This window comes from Aspergillus uvarum (assembly GCF_003184745.1).
Source record: "Aspergillus uvarum CBS 121591 unplaced genomic scaffold BO82scaffold_74, whole genome shotgun sequence".
Classification (NCBI taxonomy): Eukaryota; Fungi; Ascomycota; class Eurotiomycetes; order Eurotiales; family Aspergillaceae; genus Aspergillus; species Aspergillus uvarum.
The window spans coordinates 136,040-152,894 of NW_020291371.1; the positions used below are offsets into that span (position 1 = coordinate 136,040).

Genomic DNA, 16,855 nt, shown 5'->3' on the forward strand with positions numbered 1-16,855 from the left:
ACCAGAAGAACATACTTTAGATGGACATGACTCGATGGCGCATACTTAGCAGGTCGTTGGTATGATCGTTCCGAATGTTATGTAGCTGTCAAGTCGCTGTCATACGGTCGTGACGGGCCCAGGCCCAGAAATCTATTTCGCTTCACCTCTTTCCGCCCGTCACCAGATTGCCCAAGCCAAAATCTGGTCAACCAATGTAGCAAGCATTGAGAATCAGTTCTATCACAATCTTGGAATGTTGATTTGCAAAGACAATCTAAGACATAATGCCGCTACGACGAAAGCGGCCCCTTGGGCTCTACACCGTAGAGATCAATTTGACTGCAATTATTTCGTTCAGAAACACCAATATTTTAATGTCCACAAGGGAATTTCCTACAACAACAGAAATTTTACTCCGATCCAGAATATAGAGGGATCAGGTCAATGATAGTACACAGTCAGATACGGGCCCTTGCTCTTGGCGTACGAAAAAGACAACCACGCCTGGTGATGCGTGGTCTCCTCCAGATTCTCGCCTGCACTGTGTCCCAGTCAGCCTGGACTCTGTTCCCGAGTCTAGTACCCCGGTTGAGGGTAGAGATAAACCTACAAGTAGTTCTGCAAGTTCGCAGCATAGACAGCAGCCTGATCTGGCATGTCATGACGTTCAAAGAAATCCGTCAGCACAGCTGCGACCTTGGTATCCGGAATGCCGGAGATGGGGAAGTAGAATTTCGGGATCGGTGCGCGACGGCCGGGATGGATCTCGTAATTGAGCATCAAAGGCAAGTACGTGGGAGGATCCCCGGGCTGCGAGGGCCGCTTGGGGTAGGCGCGAGGGCCCTCCACAATGTCCAGAGCGCGCCAGAGCTCGTCGAGCATCGCCAGGCCCTCAGTGATATCCGGGTCCTCCTTGTTCAGCTGGCCGCCCATTGTCCAGTGCTCGACGACACGGTCGAAGCGGACGTCGAACTCGGCTAGGTAGAATTTCAGCCGCGTGCGGTGCGGGTCGACCAGGTCGCAGGACACAAGGAAGATCTCCGTCTTTTTTTCTGGTTGTTGTAGGTACTCCTGGAGGGCGTCGCACCCCTGCGCAAAGAGCTGCTCGGAGTCGATGGTGCGGATGGCATCTATGCACAGCTGCGTGGGAGACTGGGCTGTGACTTGAGCTTTGAGCGTTGGGTAGAAGTACTCCTTGACGGAGATGCCGGCTGAATCCAGGTCCAGCGCGAGGATCGTCTGCGTTTTGAAGGGCAGCTGCGCAGTCTGAGATTGGGGAAGCCGTGCCACATCGCTATCGCTGAGTGTCAGACGCGGGAGCAGGGCATGGTGTAGGTCTAAATTGATCGCGGCGCCGGTGGCCTTTAGGTCGTGTAGAGCGCTGGGTAACAGGGCACGGTTAAACGGATCTTGACCTGTGGTGGCCCTGTGGCTGGTCGGCTCGTAGGCGATGCGCGTAGTCGACCGGGTCTTGGTGAAATTCTGGCTCAATTCGAAAGGTCCAATGCTGCCCAAGATGCATTGAAAGAGCTCGCGACCAGGACTAGGGAAGGGACCCAACGAAGGGACGATTAAATGGGCGAAGAGGCAGAGATACTCGTATTGTTGGTGCACGCTGTAGTTGCCGTCGCACAGTAACTTTCCCAACATGGGTCCATGTTGGTGCCAGTACTGAAACTCATCTAGATTCGAGAAGCGCAGCGATTTACTGAGATGGAGATAGGGCTCAGATCCAGCCCCGCCATCCTCGCCAAGTTTTGTCGCCGATGGGCCTGTCATGATAATAGTGTTTTGTCAATGTCTTTGGGGACTTGCAATCACAAGAAGAACAGCCCACCTGAAGCGTGTTCAATTTACTTCCAAAATATCCAGATGCTCCCTGACAGGGCGTCACGATTATCAAAGCGTTGTCTGCCAGTTCGGCGCGACCAAGACGGCGAGAGACATATCCTGTCACTGTCGGTCAAACTAGTGAACATGGGACAGATCGGTTCTAGCCTCAAGCCTCCGAGCGGATGTAGCATATCCGAGCCCGGTGACAGACTTCATCCTTGCCACCGTTTCCACACAACGATCGCATGGGTCAGTGGTTAAGGTTTCTAGCCCACAAGCAGCACTGCAGCGTCTCTGTTTGCGGCGCTGGATGCATGCATCCAGTGCGCGAGTCATGCATGAGGTCACAAGTTGGACGATTAGTGATCTTGGAGTGACGCCGAGTTACCTGGTTTCGCAAGACAAATGCGAGGGCCATTGCTATCATCTTTTCTCTTGCTCTGCACGAGCCTGCGCAGGCTTGTGCATGTGTAAATTTGACTGTGATAGTGCATTGCGATGGAGGCAACACTTCCGGACAGCATAGGCATCGCGATAGTTCTACTAACACGGCACCGGCAGGAATAGGTGAATTGTAGGGTACTGTACAGGTTACGCTGGACAGCCAAGTTGGGGAATCTGCGGCAGGAATGATATGGCATTCCAGAGGATACAGTCTAGGCGGAGTGGGAGGGGAACTCGATGTCAAGTCAGACTGATTTAGACTTTTTCTTGCACTGTCTCACTTCCCCTCAGGATATAATCTCCGCAAATTTCCATCTGCCGTTATTGGCAAGATTGTCAGGCAGACTACATGCGCCTCATTCTTCCCCTCCCCCCCGACAAGGTTTGACCTCTGCGTTCTGGCGCCTCCCTGTTTTGCTCATTCTACGGCACCTCGTTGAGGTAGGTCATCGACAGTGACCTCGATGAACCTTGGATCACGATCGATTACTTTGCAGCCATCCTTATGAAATGGTGCGCAGCGGAACTGGACATTTAGGATAGCTTGTTGAATTCTAGCCCGGCTCTGGTGGCCATCCTGATATGGACGGATCATCCCTCTCCCATGTCTTCGGTCATAGAGTGAAGTGCAAGCTCACGTCTGGTTTGACTTAATTATGACGGTTATAAGGAATGTTGATGCAATTGTAGGTATACGCCGGCAGTGTCCGTTGTGTAGCATCCACACCATACCGTCTACTTGGCACCCGTCTGCTCGGCGTCATCCTACCTTTGACGTCAATTTTAGAGCCTCATTCACGCAAGGAACCGGGGTAAATATGATGACTGACGTAGAGAATTGCTGATTTTACTCCCTGCTGTGCTTGATCTGACAGTCATGGGGTCTTTCGTCATGGGCCCTGTCCAGCGAAAAAAGTTGAATTACGCCATCGAAGCCACAAGTATTTCTCAATACTTTCCTTGCCTTTATTGTATGCTAGGCGTCGGCATTCTCTCATCCATAGGAATCACCGTGCTGGGAATTACCTAGAAACGGGCTAGAATAAGGCGTCTAAGAGCGCTGAAGAATGTGTGGTGAGGACAGTGAAGATTTTGACAGGGACGTCAGCTGCTTCAAGCCGCATGAACTAAAGGGATAGAGCTTCCAGGAAGAGGCCTATACGGTAGCGTGTCTGGTGGTATAACAATATGTCATCGAAGACAAACACCGTGACCTGGCCAGACCCTCAAGCCTCGAAGGTGATTGTCACCATTCGAAACTGGTAAAGTCTCTGCCTTTTTCAATTCACCAGTTCTGATTTTCTTTGACTTTATTTTCAGGTCATTCATGGGGATGCTTTAACCGTTTGATGAAGGCGTGTGATTGGCGACGCGTAGAGCGACCACTTCCATGGCAGGAATGCCTGTTGAAGCACTACGTTCCGTCTGGATTCTTGGTTATACTGTAAGTGCATTATGTAGTAAACAATTGGACACAATTGTTAGTCGAATATCACGTTTGTTGAGCAAGGTGGAATTCTACCAAGCGACCTCAGGTCGCGTGGAGTGTAGAAAGGATGTAGTATTGTGCGGGGAGCATTGGCCTGGATATAGACCTATTTCCTGTCGCAACAGTTGAACAGAAATTGCCCGCATTCTGAGAGAAAGGCGATTAACGAGGATTTGATTGACGCAAATGAGTCAAGTGAGTCCGGCCTCAGGCAAAAGCACAACAGACCGATCTGATTATACCATGAGAAAGGGCAGCGGTGACACTGACTTGTTTATATCTATGCCAAGCCAATGAAAGACATTTGGAGGTTAGTGAACATGGCTAGGAACGCCGATTTGATGTGCAACACAACAGACTGCGTCGGAATAGTGACTACACACTGTCATATTCTGTACCCCTTGGTTCAACCTATGTTCCATGGTGAGTCTGTCTATAATCTTTCAACACACTCCTTTCCCCACGGTGCTCCCTTCAGCTTGTGTGCCAAGTGATCCGCAATGGCGGCTTCATGTATTCGACTAGCTTTCGTCTTGATCATCACCGGACGGCCTCCCCGCCTCTTTAACAATCCCTTCAGCGCTGCCATTTGACTGAATGTCGTACGATATCGGACCAGGACCTACCCTGTTCAAAAGCTTATGAAATGTTTCCAGATCAATGCGAGTCTCGAGCGTCGAAAATAAATTGCTCGCACGGTTGCTCGCGGGACTCAGCATCTATCGATTCACAGGAGGCAATGCGATTGGGCATCTCTGGGTTTCATCTCGTCAAAGCATACCGAGTAACACGTCCGACGCGCGACAGACCTATAACTGAACTTTTTTCTTGATGCTTTTGGCTCCTTGGTGAGGGGCGCGCTTCATCTACATAGGAAGGTGTGGGGAAAAAAATCGTGTCCGATGTTACACCATATCAACACCGCCGTGCGCATATACGATCAAGTCATGGTGATTGCATGACTGCGTGCGGGGGATGTGACTGCAAGTATTTGAGTAATCTCGAGTGCCGTGTGACGTGCAGGGCTCGCAGAGATTCAAGCGCGTTCTTTGACATTCTGAAGATACTAGTGCGATCCCCGGGACATCTCTGTTGCGCCTCCTAGTCTCCTCAATCACAAGTCCCAAATAGGTCGTCGTCAATACCTCGTCACACCAGCTTGCCCATCCAGTAAGCTCTAGTATCGAGGCCGGGCGATGGCTCTGAGGAGACACGGATCCAACACACAGCGCGCAAGACCATAGCCAACCCGCCTCGGGTTCGAGCCAGCAGCACCAACAGGTTGCTTCTGACAACGCCGCTGGAGGAGCCAGTGACAAAGGTGAGAGTGGTTTCTACAAATTCCCAGAGGTCTCAAGTACTCGGATTCCCAGCCTTGGGTAAGACTTTTGGTCAAAGCTGTGAGCAGCTATGTTTCTGCTTCTTCCCCTAATGCAGAATTCAGCTTCATCTCGGGGAACTTTTCCCCGTGTGATTTTTTCAGCTCCGCGGTGAACCCTGATGATGTCTTTCTTCTTTTCGCCTGAGGACTTTGCGTCCTAACACGACATCTTTCCCCAAGATTCCTCCGAGTTTCTCTAATGTGGTTTCGCACCGAGTCTTCCTCTCCTTGGTTCATGAGCTTCACCTCTGTCAGATCAGTGCCCACCAGAACTCTCTAACACGCGAGAGGTATCATTCGACCTTCAAGACCAGCTCCAATTTTGTATTTTCTGCTTCGTTCATTGGATATTTTTTCCCATGTGTCCAGCCTATCCAGACCGAACCAGTTGAAACTTTCCGAATTTTCGTGATCGCCGTCATCCAGTATTGAATCTCATTGCGCTGCACGACACCATCGCAGTATCTCCCTAATATAAACAAATCAAATGGCGTCTCCGAGCTGTACTCTTATTCAATCTCCGCAATTCCGGCAGTTCCGCAGTAGAAATAATCAACCTCACCAAGGAGAGTTCCGGTACCAGGCCCACGCCCCCATCACTACAAACGTGCCCCAATGACCCCAAGCCTTCTGTCTCTGTTCCGCCCCTCCACAACACCACACCACGACGCCGTCCGCCAGCCCCACACAGGCCATCACCGCCGCCAGCGTCGTGATGGCCGGTTCTTGGCTCTGGGACTGTAGCCCGATGAGCAACAGGCCATAGCTAATTTCCCGGATGCCTTTCAGATACATGAGCGGGGAGACGGAGGAGCTCTGGTAAGGTGCAATCTGACGGCCGGCCTCCAACGGCAAACCAAAACGCGGGTATTCTGCTGCGGGGCGAAAAATGGCGTTGAGGCCCAGCGCTATGCTGAGAGCTCCGAGGGAGTAGGCGGGGACATGGCTAGGGACGGTGACGGCCATGGTGCAATTTGGTATCTGCAGGTTCATCAGTCCTATGCATGGACCCAGAGCTCCAGTGAGACTTTACCTAGGTATGCGAGAGAGGAAAAAGACAGATCGGGGAGGGAAAAGCCCTTACTCGTGCGAGCAAGAGGGAGGGGTGGTCGTTGGATTTAAACCTGCTGGCGAGCAACGGTGCCAGGCAACTATTCTCCGCACCGCACTTCTCAAGCGGCTCTTCACAACGACCCTCATCATCGAAGATGATCGACTGATTCGTTGCTTCTGGTGGAGAAATCAGCGCGCGGGAGATATTAGTGGGTGGCTCGGCTACCTTCTAGGCACAAATACAGCTTCGAGCCGTAAGCACTAAACTCAAGGCGCATGAAACCTGCTTAGCATGCTAGATAGCCAGGTCCCCACACGGCCTGGCTTTTCTATACCCGAGTTGTTGTGTCGGTTCTCACAACAATGTGCCGAAACTGCGGCCGATCTGATTTTATGCGCTTTGTCTGAATCAGAAAGGCCCGGAACATCAATATTCATTATCAATAATACCATTGCCGATACCGTCTTGAGATCGAAAAAGCTATCAATACGTGAGCGGCGCTACCTCAGGTAGCAGCTGGCTCTGAGGTACAGCAGTTACAGGATGGCATATTCCGCCTCCATTCTTGCCTCTTCCTCAGATCTACGACTGGTATAGCCGCCGAAACGCAGTATCCGTGCTGAGCAGTGCCTCCGGCGTATCGAACTCGACCAGCTGACCCTCGTGCATCACTGCAATGCGATCGAAATCCAGGATCGTCTCGAGCCGATGCGCGACCGCCAGCACGGTGCAGCCCGCAAAGTCCTCCCGGATCACCCGCTGCATCAGTGCATCAGCCACGACATCTACATTGCTCGACACCTCATCCAGCACCACGACTTTGCTCTTCCGAAGAAGTGCCCGCGCAAGACAGAGTAGCTGCCGCTCGCCGTGCGAGAACGCGTTCGCGTCCAGGGCAACGTCAATTCCACCCTTTGTCTGCACCGCAGCCCACAGGCCCACACGGCGAAGCGCTCGTTCCACCTCCTCATGGCTTTGTTGGGTCCCCAGATCCAGGTTGAGACGAATGGTGCCTTGGGTGAAGAACGCGTCTTGTGGGATGGCATTCAGCGCGCTGCGGACCATCTGCCGGGGGATTCGCGCAATATCGACGTCGTCGATCAAGATGCGACCACGGGGGTCGATCTCCAGCAGGCGGAACAGGGCCGCCAGAAGGGAGCTCTTGCCACTCCCGCTGCGGCCGCAGATGCCAATCTTCTGTCCCGCTTGCACTGACAGGGATAGGTTGCGAAGAACGGGGTTGAGGTCTGAGTCTCCGGCCGTGTATGATGCGCATACGTTTTGGAACTCGATAGCTCCCCTGGACGGCCACGAAGACCAGTCTACATCCTCGGCCAGCCCCACCGTCTCGCCAGGTTGATCTTCGGAAGGGGTTTGGGTCACAAAGTCTCGAATGCGGGCGATCGCACCAATAGATGTCTCCAAGTCCGCCCAGTTGCGCAGGATCTGCGAGAGCGACTGGCTAAAGGTGATGACGTTCAGGATGGCAAGCCCGACGTAGCCGGTGCCCAGTGTCCCGCGCAGCTTGACCACTAGCACCATGAGGATTGCACCGAGCACCGCGACGGATAGATCCAGCGCAAGTTCCAGCCATCGCTGAATGCAGAACAGCAGGTAAAAGGGTCGCTGCGACTCGTCTAGAAGGGCCAGGCTCTGGTCTTCGAAGACGGATGCCCATCCGAACGCACGGATAGTCACCAAGCCGGACAGGGTCTCGAGGAATTGCGAGAAGAGCGGGGATTTGGCCTCCAGGTCGAGCAGCCGCATCTGCCGGGAGGTGCGGAGGTAAAACTTCTGCAGCATCCACAGGAACAGGCACAGGGGCGGAATTACGGCTGCGAAGTACCGGGTCGAGATGCAGATCATGATCGCAGACATAACCCCGCCTGCTAGGGCGAATACGAAATCTAGGACGGCGTATGGTAAGTCATGGTCAACGAGCGTCATATCTTGACTGAACCTGTTTATATTTTGTGGTTAGTAGTGTGACGCGAGGGCATGAATCGACTCTGCCGGACGGCTTACCGATTCACTGTGGTGCCAGTGTCGACCGAAGTGAAGAACGACAGAGGCGCATGCATGACCGAATTTAGGAGACGCTCGTGCAGTCTCTCAGCACTGCGGGGCGCGAAGAACATAAGTAAGTGGTACGAGCCACCAACAAGTGTCAACGCCGTGATAATCGATGACATGCTATAAAGACCCAGGTAGAAAGAGTTGACGGCGCTGCCCTGGCGAGCTACTGCGCTCATCCAGACATTAACCAACCATTCGCTCAACTTGGGAATTATGCCTTCCAAGATGAAGGAACTCATCCAGAGAGCCGTGGATGCCCAGTGCACAGTGCCAAAATACCACAGGTAAAGAGTCCAGTCTCCACTTTGCCTGGTCCACTCCTGGCTCGTGGCCTCAATCTCCGGACTTTGCTCGGAGCCGGATTGTGCAACATTGAGAGCTGGAAGCTTGTGTAAACTAGACCCTTTAGCTGTTCGATGTTTATACTGGGCCCTCAAGGTGCTCATGTAGCCGCCGCTCGCCTCGAGCTCCTCCAGAGTACCTTGTTCCGCAATTGACCCATCACTTTGCATGGCGACGACATAATCCGCATAGGAGAGACTATGTACAGAATGAGTGGCCAGTACTACCGTTGTGCCCAGCCGACGAAAGAGACCCTGGTTCGCGAACAGGCTCTTCATAATATGGTCTTGCGTGTCTAGATCAATTCCTGACAGAACATCATCAAGAATGACAACCCTCTTACGCGCATACACTGCACGAGCCAGGGCCAGCCTTTGTCTTTGTCCACCGGAGAGGGAGATACCAGATGAACCAACCTTGGTCGCTGACATTGTGGGTTAGACTTGTAATGGGCAGACCAGGCGCTCAGGTAAGGATAGCTCACCGTGGCCATGTGGGAGATGAGCAACATCCTGGCCCAGTCCACATGCGTTGACAACCTCGTCATACCATGTTTCGGTATATGGTGACGCACCCACAACATTATCGCGGAACGACATATTGCAGATCCAGGGCGTCTGATCGACGAATGCCGTCTCTCGGTGCCTTGCGTGCAAGAATCCCTTTGTTGAAGGCGTTTCACCCAGAATACCCTTGACGAGCGTGCTCTTCCCGCAGCCCACCGGTCCCATTATGAAGTAGAATTGTCCTTCATAAAAACTCAAGTTGATATTGTGAATTGAGAAAGATGCAGATTGACTCCATGATATGCTCACATCACGGGCTGCGATCACCTCCGAAGTAACGTGGTGTATGGGGCGACTCATATGTGCAAGTTCTATACTCTCTGAGGTTGCCTGGGATTGCTGGGCCGAGGCTGGAGGATCTTCCATGAAGATGCGATAATCCTGTCTAGTGTCTGATTGCAAGTAATCTTGGACGCGGGCAAACGAGGCCAACGCAGCATTCATGGCAGGGATGGCCCGGATAAAAACATTAACCGGTGAGGCAGCCAGCGAGATCAGCGACAGTGTCGAATAGGTCGAGTTCACAGTCAACCCATGTCCCTGTTTGGCTACTAACGTGTAGATGACTAACGTGACCGGTGGAGCGAGAAACCTGAGACTATTCGCAAGGAACACACGTAATACGAGCAAGCGGCGAAATAGCTTTGCCTCGTGAAGTTCATGGACGCGAAGCCGTTGTAAATTCCACGACAGCCAGTCAGTGAAACCCAGCATTTTGACTGACTTCATAGACCCTAGCATGGTTGCTGTGACATCCACTCGCGTTTGGATGCTTTTCATCCAAGCTTTCTGTGCGTTGCTCATGTATTTAGCCATCGACAGAATGGCGACAGTGCAGAAAAGTGCCAGCCCAGCGGGGACTATCGCTGCCATCTTGACCTCCTGGGCTAAGAGATAGACCACGATAGCGAGTTCCAAAGGTACCGCCCAGAGATCATGAACCAGCTGTAACCCGTTGCAAATAGACTGAACATCGCTAGACATGAGTGTCACTGCAACTGATTCATCGAGAGCCGTAATGTCCAGATCCAACGTTTTGGCGTAGATCATACTGATCAAACTTCCACGGGCACTGGTCAAGAACCGAAAGGTCATATGATAAAACACGCCGTTTGACAGAGCAATCCCGAGGAGAACGAGGAAAAAGGCGCCCATTAGACCCCAGCCGATACTTTCAGGTTGGCTCTCATCATTCGCAAAGCTGACGGTGCGGGTTAGCAAAAGCGGTTGGGTATATTTGAACCCTATTTGAACCAAACGGGGAAGAAGACAATAGAGAAAGGGCTTCAGGTTGGCACGTAACACTGCCCAGAACAGGGCTCGAGGCTTGTTCTGTACCGTCATATTCCACACATTCTTGATTCGCTGTTGAAGAACCTGGGAGGACATGTCCTTGTCAATGGGATACAAGTCCTGGTTCTGAAGGACACGGTGAAAGCCCGATTTCATGAGTTGGTTCAGCCAGAAGAAGAAGGGGCGACTGTAAATGCCACTTGTTTCTTCTGGCGACAATTCTCGGTATGGCGGCAGGAGGATCCGTCGCTTTTCGACTGCCTCGGCCAGTAGAACCGTTACCTTGACGGCGATCATGCTGGAGAATACTCCAGAAAGGGAACTGGCAGCTGAGGCGCGAAACAAGCTTCGCACGCGGGCAATGTCAAACACCAAAGTCAGAAGGAGGTAGCCGTTGATAATGGCCGATGGGCGGACAGAGCGAGCATGTTCCAGCCGCGAAAGTAGACAAAGGCCTAGAATGACAATGAATGTTACGGCGGATTCGGGAAGAGTGGCGGGCGTGCGTAATGATGGGCTCAATATGTGGAGGATCAGCAGCGCGAGGTGAATCGCAGCCAGTGTGGCTAAGAAGATGGATTTGCTTTCGCGCAGAAAGCCTCCGGGAAAGACTTTCGGCTGTTGACCATGAAGGCATGCAATGCGATATGGTAGGATTAGTAAGAAAAGTGCTGATGGTAGCAGCGACAAGATAGTGTCTTCAAAGAGAGGTGTAAAGTCAAAGCCTACAGAAGTCACCGGGCTACGCTTCGGCAATACCGAAGTATTCCAGGACTCTGATTGCTCAAAATACATAGACATGATTAGGAACCTGTGGAGACCGCGCAATGTCAATCAGTACAGTTAATCGATGGAGCCCTTTGGGGATGCGGACTCTATGTACTCTACGGGATTCTTTGCACAGAGATAATGAAAAGGTCGGAATTACTTGGTATGAATGTTGCAGCCTTCTTGTAGCCTATTCGAATTTGGTGGCTGCTCACTGACCCTGCTTATCGGCCCAATCGGATATTGTCAACATGCATATTGCGAGGTCAGTGTGCCTAACCTCCCGTTGCCATACTCCAATAGACTGCCGTGAGCATGTCGTCATTTTTTGCCAGGCAGCAGCAGCGCAGCAGCACGGCATTGTAGTCTTCAGGCGAAGAATCCAAGTCTGTGATTTGCTTCAGACCAGATTGGGGGGTGACCGAGCCTCCCGCTGGTAGAGGTGTTCGTTCACACTCCAACCGGGCACCTCTACAGTAGATTTCTTAACTAGGTTCCACTCTCTAATTTCAGTTCAGTGATCAGATAGGTCCTCCCATCCAGCCAGACAACCCCTGATGTCTCTGCCGGTGTCGATCACAGGAACAGGAATGTTCCGACGAAACCCCGACTCCCGAAGGAAGGCTTGGCAGGTGGAGCTGCGAGACCGATCCAATGCCAGCCATGCGATCCCATACAATGTCCAACTTTAAATAAACCATTCCGCCGAGCTAGAGGAACGTTGAACCTTATCAAATTGACCAACTGGAACCTTGCCACTCATCTTCCTCCGACCGTCTCAGGGACCCTGCAGGCTGTGTCTTCTTGGCAATCGTTCGATCCATGATCCGGCCGAAGGTCACTCTATGGTGAGTGTTTCGACCTCGCTGTCTGGGGCAAGTACACGAGCTTGGCTCCTTCAGTGAGGCATTGTATTGGACATAACCTCTTGAATTGAGGCCTGCGTACTTTGTGAAGCTATGTCGCATGAAAAGCTATATAAGGGAGCTCGAACCCAGCCGTCAACACGTACATCTCAGTTCTCACTTGCACCACGCTGCCAGCACTCACATTCATCAAACCCTTGATACTCAAGCACAATGCTTCCCAAAACCATCTTCACCATCCTCACCACCCTCGCCACGGCGCAGGCTTCTCCGCTCACTAAACGCGCTGTTGTCCCCCATGACAGCATCACCCCATTCCCCGAGACGGTCCCCAACGACGCCGTGGGTAACACGTTCAAGAAATTTGAGCCCTACCTTCACATCGCCCACGGCTGCCAATCCTACCCAGCTGTCGCTGCTAACGGCGATACCAGGTCAGGCCACCCTCCTCCTTCCCGTCTCAACCCTCGATCATTTCACTAACAGTCGAGCGACAACAGCGGAGGCCTCCAAGACACCGGAAGCGCAACCGGCGGCTGCCGTGACCAGTCGCGAGGCCAAACCTACGTGCGTGGGGGCTGGTACAACGGCCGGTACGGGATCATGTATGCCTGGTACATGCCCAAGGACATGCCCACCAGTGGGGTCTCAACGGGGGCGCACCGCCACGACTGGGAGAACGTGGTCATTTGGGTGAACAACCCCAGCAATGCCAGCCCGACGGTCCTCGGGGGTGCCGCCTCGGGCCACGGCAAGTATAAGAAGACGACCAGCCCGCCGCGCCAGGGCGACCGGCCCAAGGTCGAGTACTTCACCAGCTTCCCGACCAACCATGAGTTGCAGTTTACGGAGACGCTGGGCCGAGATCTGGCGCTCGTGGCGTGGGATTCGCTGCCACAGGCCGCCAGAGATGGGTTGGAAGGGGCGGACTTCGGCAAGGCGACGGTGCCGTTCAAGGATGCCACATTCATGAACAATCTCGCCAAGGCGGCGCTATAGGGTATTATTTTCTCCGGAAAGAGGGACTGGCTGGAGCCCCCTGAGGATGGTATAAGTCATGTTCAGTGTATTCAAACCTTTTCTTACCTCTTTTAGACCCGTTTGCGCTTCTTGATATAACTATATATATATATATATATATTTACACACATACTGTAGGGTTTCTTGACCTTTCATCAATTCCAGAGCAAGTATATTCCTATTGTACTTATCCCCAGCTATCCCGCTTCGAAATGGCAGCATCCACAGTCTTACCCCTTGCGTATCTCGCCCCGTAATCTGGGTTGATCTTGTCCAACCGTAGTGTGTTTCTGTCCGGCACGTTTAACCTGTTGAGATAGGGACGGTGACTGGTCAGGTTACCGGTCACTATGGGTAAATGTCTGTGTAGCTCACATGCTGGAGACGGAATCTCCCCGTAGGCCCAGGCTCGTCAATGAATATATGCTCACGGCTGGTCACACATATCTTGACATCCTGGGGCTCGAAATCAGTCCATGCCAAAAGGTCTTTGCGCAGTGTAAGAACACTCGTCGCCGTATGTATTCAGGCCATCGATGTATATGATGAATCGGTGTTTCTCAAACACGGCTTGTTTTGGTGCGTAGCTGACCGAAAGCAGCCCCAACGTTATCGTCGCTAATGCTTACTCTCCTGTTTGCCAGCTTCCATTCCCATGATCTCTCCAAACTAGTCGAAGTATCACATAAAGATGTACTCATAGTTCGCGACCGTGATGATCGTCAGCAGGAGCAGCTGGCGCTTCCACACCACGGTCGCTTTGTCCGTGCGATGGTTGGTATGCTTCCATTGAATGCTATATCTTAGCTAAATATTATCTACATCCGTGTGCTTGTTACTATGAACTTAGCCAGCCTACTCCAAGCTATCATCGAGGCTATCTTTGAGAATATTCTTAGCCCGTCCTAGGGAGTTTCCTGCATTTTTTTCTACCATGCGTCCCATATTTTAACCCGTCTGGCCTCGTTGGAAAGCGGCAGCCGAGACCGCGACTGAATACATTGTCCGTGATTGACTCGCATCCCAGCAATTGTGGTTTGTCATTCTATCAAAATTCGAGAGCGATTGGGCTGTCGTTGAGGCTATTATTTCCTATATCATCAACGGCTGGCCAAATGACAGTTCAAATCAAATCTACGGGGACGTATTTCGACCAGTCCCCCTTGACCTTCATAAAATCCAAGGGATCCATGTGCTCGACGGACCCGCCGTACGGCCGGCTCACCGCATAGCCCAGGAACCGCTGCACCGGCGTCGGGTATCTCTCGACCACCTCCCACGGGACCGCGAGGTATTGATTCTCCTCCTGGCGGCGGTATCCCGCGGTCGCGGTCGCACTCAAGAGCACGCTATTCTGATCGGTGACGTTGGGCGCGCGACCAAAGTAGGTGGAGCCCAACCTGACAGTCGGTTCATCAGTTCTGTAATGTTGCAGGGCATGGTTTGTCGCTGGGGCTTAGAGATTGACAGCGGACTCACCAGATTAAAGCGTCGCCTTTGCGCAACTCGACGAGATATTCGTCCTCGGGCTTGGGGTCCCGCGAGTCGGTCCAGTGATTGGACCCGATGACCACGCGTACCGCACCGTTATCGCGGGTGAGATCATGCGCAGCGTACATGATCCCGAGCTGGGCTTCGCGCTTGGCTGGGTGGGAGATGTGGTGGCATTCGTCTTGACGGCGGAGGCCCCAGGGGAGGCTGTTTGGCTGGGCAGACAAAATTGAGGTCTGCGAAACCTGGGGCTCCGAAATCGACACCGTCCGCTCCTGCTCATAGTATATGATGCACGCGTCGGTAAGGATTCGATTGGTGAGATCGAGGTAGAGGGGGTTCATCAGGAGCTGGGTCGCAAAAGTCGTACTCTTGGCTGCTAGGGCATAGGTCTGCCCATCAGGAACAGAGCCGACTTCCTCCAGGATGGTATCAGTGGTCTCACGTGTGGTGGCACCCTCCACAATTACCACGCCGTCGGCTTTGAGGTATTGGTGGATGATGTGCGGGTCTGCAGCGGCGGCTGAGAAATGCTTGATCGCGGCGGGCATAGCGGTGGAAAACCAGGGCAAGTGCAAGAGTAGACGAGTTTGGTGTAGTTAATTGTTATGAAGAACGGGCGAATAGGTAAAGGAGATAGGCGAGACGAAGGATTAAGTATTTCCAGACCGTCCTGATCGTGATAATAATGGTTGTCCTATGCGCGTAGGGTCGCCCATGAGTCGGAATTCGCCACGAACAGCCACATTGAGTGGTGATAGCCGGGAACTGCCATTGCCCCACCTCTAGTACTGACTGAAAGGTGGTAAGTAGTCGGAAACGCACTGCTTTCAGTCACGTCAAATTGATGACCTTGAAGATGTGCAATCGGTGCCGTTTCAAGCGACATCCTATCAATACCGTAAACATACCGCGATTGCCGAGGCTATGATTTCCATTTTCGGCTTCGCCCTAAGTAATGCGGAACATCTGCAACCCAATAATTATAAATAATTCAAGCGACAACAACTTCCTGTATCACATACTACAACGACTTACAACACTAGCTGTTATTTTGTGTATGTTCTAAGATACAGTATGCCTAACCCCCCTCACCAAGCTGGAAACCCCGAAGTGGTAGAACTTGATGCCACGGCCCCCATCGAAGCCATCGTCAACATTATCCGACGAGACGGCGGCATCATCATTAAGAACTTCCTGAGTCCGGAAATCATCGACCGAATCCATGCCGAGGCGCAACCCTACTGGTCGAAGCTCGGGACCTATGTTGGGAAACTCTTCGATGCCGCGGATCCCCCCCTCAGCGGTTTTGCAGGGAAGTCTCCAACCTTTGCCCACCAAGCGATTAACCACCCCACATTCCGCGAGACCGCCAAAGCGCTACTGAAGGAAGAGTCGTGAGTAATTCCTTTTTCTTTTCTGCTTTTTGGGCTGACCGCTGCCATAGAAATGTATATCGCGATGGGAAAAGATACCACACGGTCTCGTACCCTGTTTTGGCCGTGTCGGAGGCCTTCAACCGCGGCTCTCCCTCAACTGCCCAGCAGCTCCATCGGGACGACATGGCCCAGCACTTCGAGCATCTGGAAGGAAGCGGAGAGAGCTCCCTTCTCGGACTGTTGATTGCAGGGGTGGTAAGCAGAATTCTCTTTTCCTTTCAGACGGAACCTTTCCCCGCCAAAAAAAGAGAACATGCAGCTCAGATAAGACACTTTCATCTTTTTAGGACACGAACTTTGACAACGGCGCCACTCAGGTCATTGTCGGCTCCCACAAGTGGCCTGAAGCCTCCATCCGTGGCCCAGCGGATCGATCCCTCTGCTCTACCTGCGAGATGCAGAAAGGCGACGCGGTGTTTATCATTGGCAGCATATGGCACGGGGCGGGCGAGAACCGGACGAACCCCCCCGAGCGCCGCATTATCTACTCCTGCCACATGACCCGGGGCTCGCTGCGGGCGGATGAAAATCAATACCTAGGAGTCGATTTGAATGTGGTCAGGACCTACGAGCCGCAGGTTCAGGCCTTACTTGGATACTCGGTTAGCCACCCCAGCTGTGGTCATGTCGGCATGAAGGATCCGATCACGCTGTTGGGAAGCAAGGAAGATCCGTTTGGCTATGGCGAATTCCATGGCCAGGTGGCTAGCGCAGTCTCTTAAGGCAAGGCCTTCGTGTACATTTGTTCGAACTGGCATACTGAAAGAGCGAGTGTCGCTTAGGTTTTGTTCGGTGAACGGTAGCTTGCCTT

General features: G+C 52.6%; 6 protein-coding genes across 6 annotated transcripts; 2 read left to right on the forward strand and 4 right to left on the reverse strand.

The window, feature by feature from the left end:
• Positions 1–305: 305 nt before the first annotated feature.
• Positions 306–1,815, reverse strand: BO82DRAFT_358648 (Cdpnpt in complex with Thiolodiphosphate and (S) Benzodiazependione). Its single transcript, XM_025636354.1, has 2 exons — positions 593–1,815; positions 306–523 (listed from the first exon to the last, which is right to left on the reverse strand). Exons 1-2 carry the CDS (start codon positions 1,759–1,761, stop codon positions 424–426), a joined length of 1,269 nt encoding a protein of 422 aa, XP_025487209.1. The 5' UTR covers positions 1,762–1,815; the 3' UTR covers positions 306–423.
• A 3,711-nt stretch (positions 1,816–5,526) lies between these two features.
• Positions 5,527–6,310, reverse strand: BO82DRAFT_191417 (DUF4267 domain-containing protein). The gene is made up of 2 exons (XM_025630524.1): positions 6,163–6,310; positions 5,527–6,110 (listed from the first exon to the last, which is right to left on the reverse strand). Exon 2 carries the CDS (start codon positions 6,093–6,095, stop codon positions 5,688–5,690), a length of 408 nt encoding a protein of 135 aa, XP_025487210.1. The 5' UTR covers positions 6,096–6,110; positions 6,163–6,310; the 3' UTR covers positions 5,527–5,687.
• Positions 6,311–6,730: 420 nt separating this feature from the next.
• On the reverse strand, positions 6,731–11,340 carry BO82DRAFT_424800 (P-loop containing nucleoside triphosphate hydrolase protein). Its single transcript, XM_025640307.1, has 3 exons — positions 9,086–11,340; positions 8,209–9,025; positions 6,731–8,143 (listed from the first exon to the last, which is right to left on the reverse strand). Exons 1-3 carry the CDS (start codon positions 11,259–11,261, stop codon positions 6,766–6,768), a joined length of 4,371 nt encoding a protein of 1,456 aa, XP_025487211.1. The 5' UTR covers positions 11,262–11,340; the 3' UTR covers positions 6,731–6,765.
• A 911-nt stretch (positions 11,341–12,251) lies between these two features.
• On the forward strand, positions 12,252–13,250 carry BO82DRAFT_345947 (NPP1 family protein). Its single transcript, XM_025633731.1, has 2 exons — positions 12,252–12,528; positions 12,595–13,250. Exons 1-2 carry the CDS (start codon positions 12,308–12,310, stop codon positions 13,091–13,093), a joined length of 720 nt encoding a protein of 239 aa, XP_025487212.1. The 5' UTR covers positions 12,252–12,307; the 3' UTR covers positions 13,094–13,250.
• A 647-nt stretch (positions 13,251–13,897) lies between these two features.
• On the reverse strand, positions 13,898–15,242 carry BO82DRAFT_345951 (uncharacterized protein). The gene is made up of 2 exons (XM_025633732.1): positions 14,594–15,242; positions 13,898–14,514 (listed from the first exon to the last, which is right to left on the reverse strand). Exons 1-2 carry the CDS (start codon positions 15,154–15,156, stop codon positions 14,238–14,240), a joined length of 840 nt encoding a protein of 279 aa, XP_025487213.1. The 5' UTR covers positions 15,157–15,242; the 3' UTR covers positions 13,898–14,237.
• Positions 15,243–15,511: 269 nt separating this feature from the next.
• Positions 15,512–16,766, forward strand: BO82DRAFT_424810 (phytanoyl-CoA dioxygenase family protein; the record flags this gene model as incomplete). Its single annotated transcript, XM_025640308.1, has 3 exons — positions 15,512–16,002; positions 16,053–16,239; positions 16,332–16,766. The coding sequence occupies exons 1-3, from the start codon at positions 15,683–15,685 to the stop codon at positions 16,764–16,766; spliced, it is 942 nt and encodes a 313-aa protein (XP_025487214.1). The 5' UTR covers positions 15,512–15,682.
• Positions 16,767–16,855: the final 89 nt, after the last annotated feature.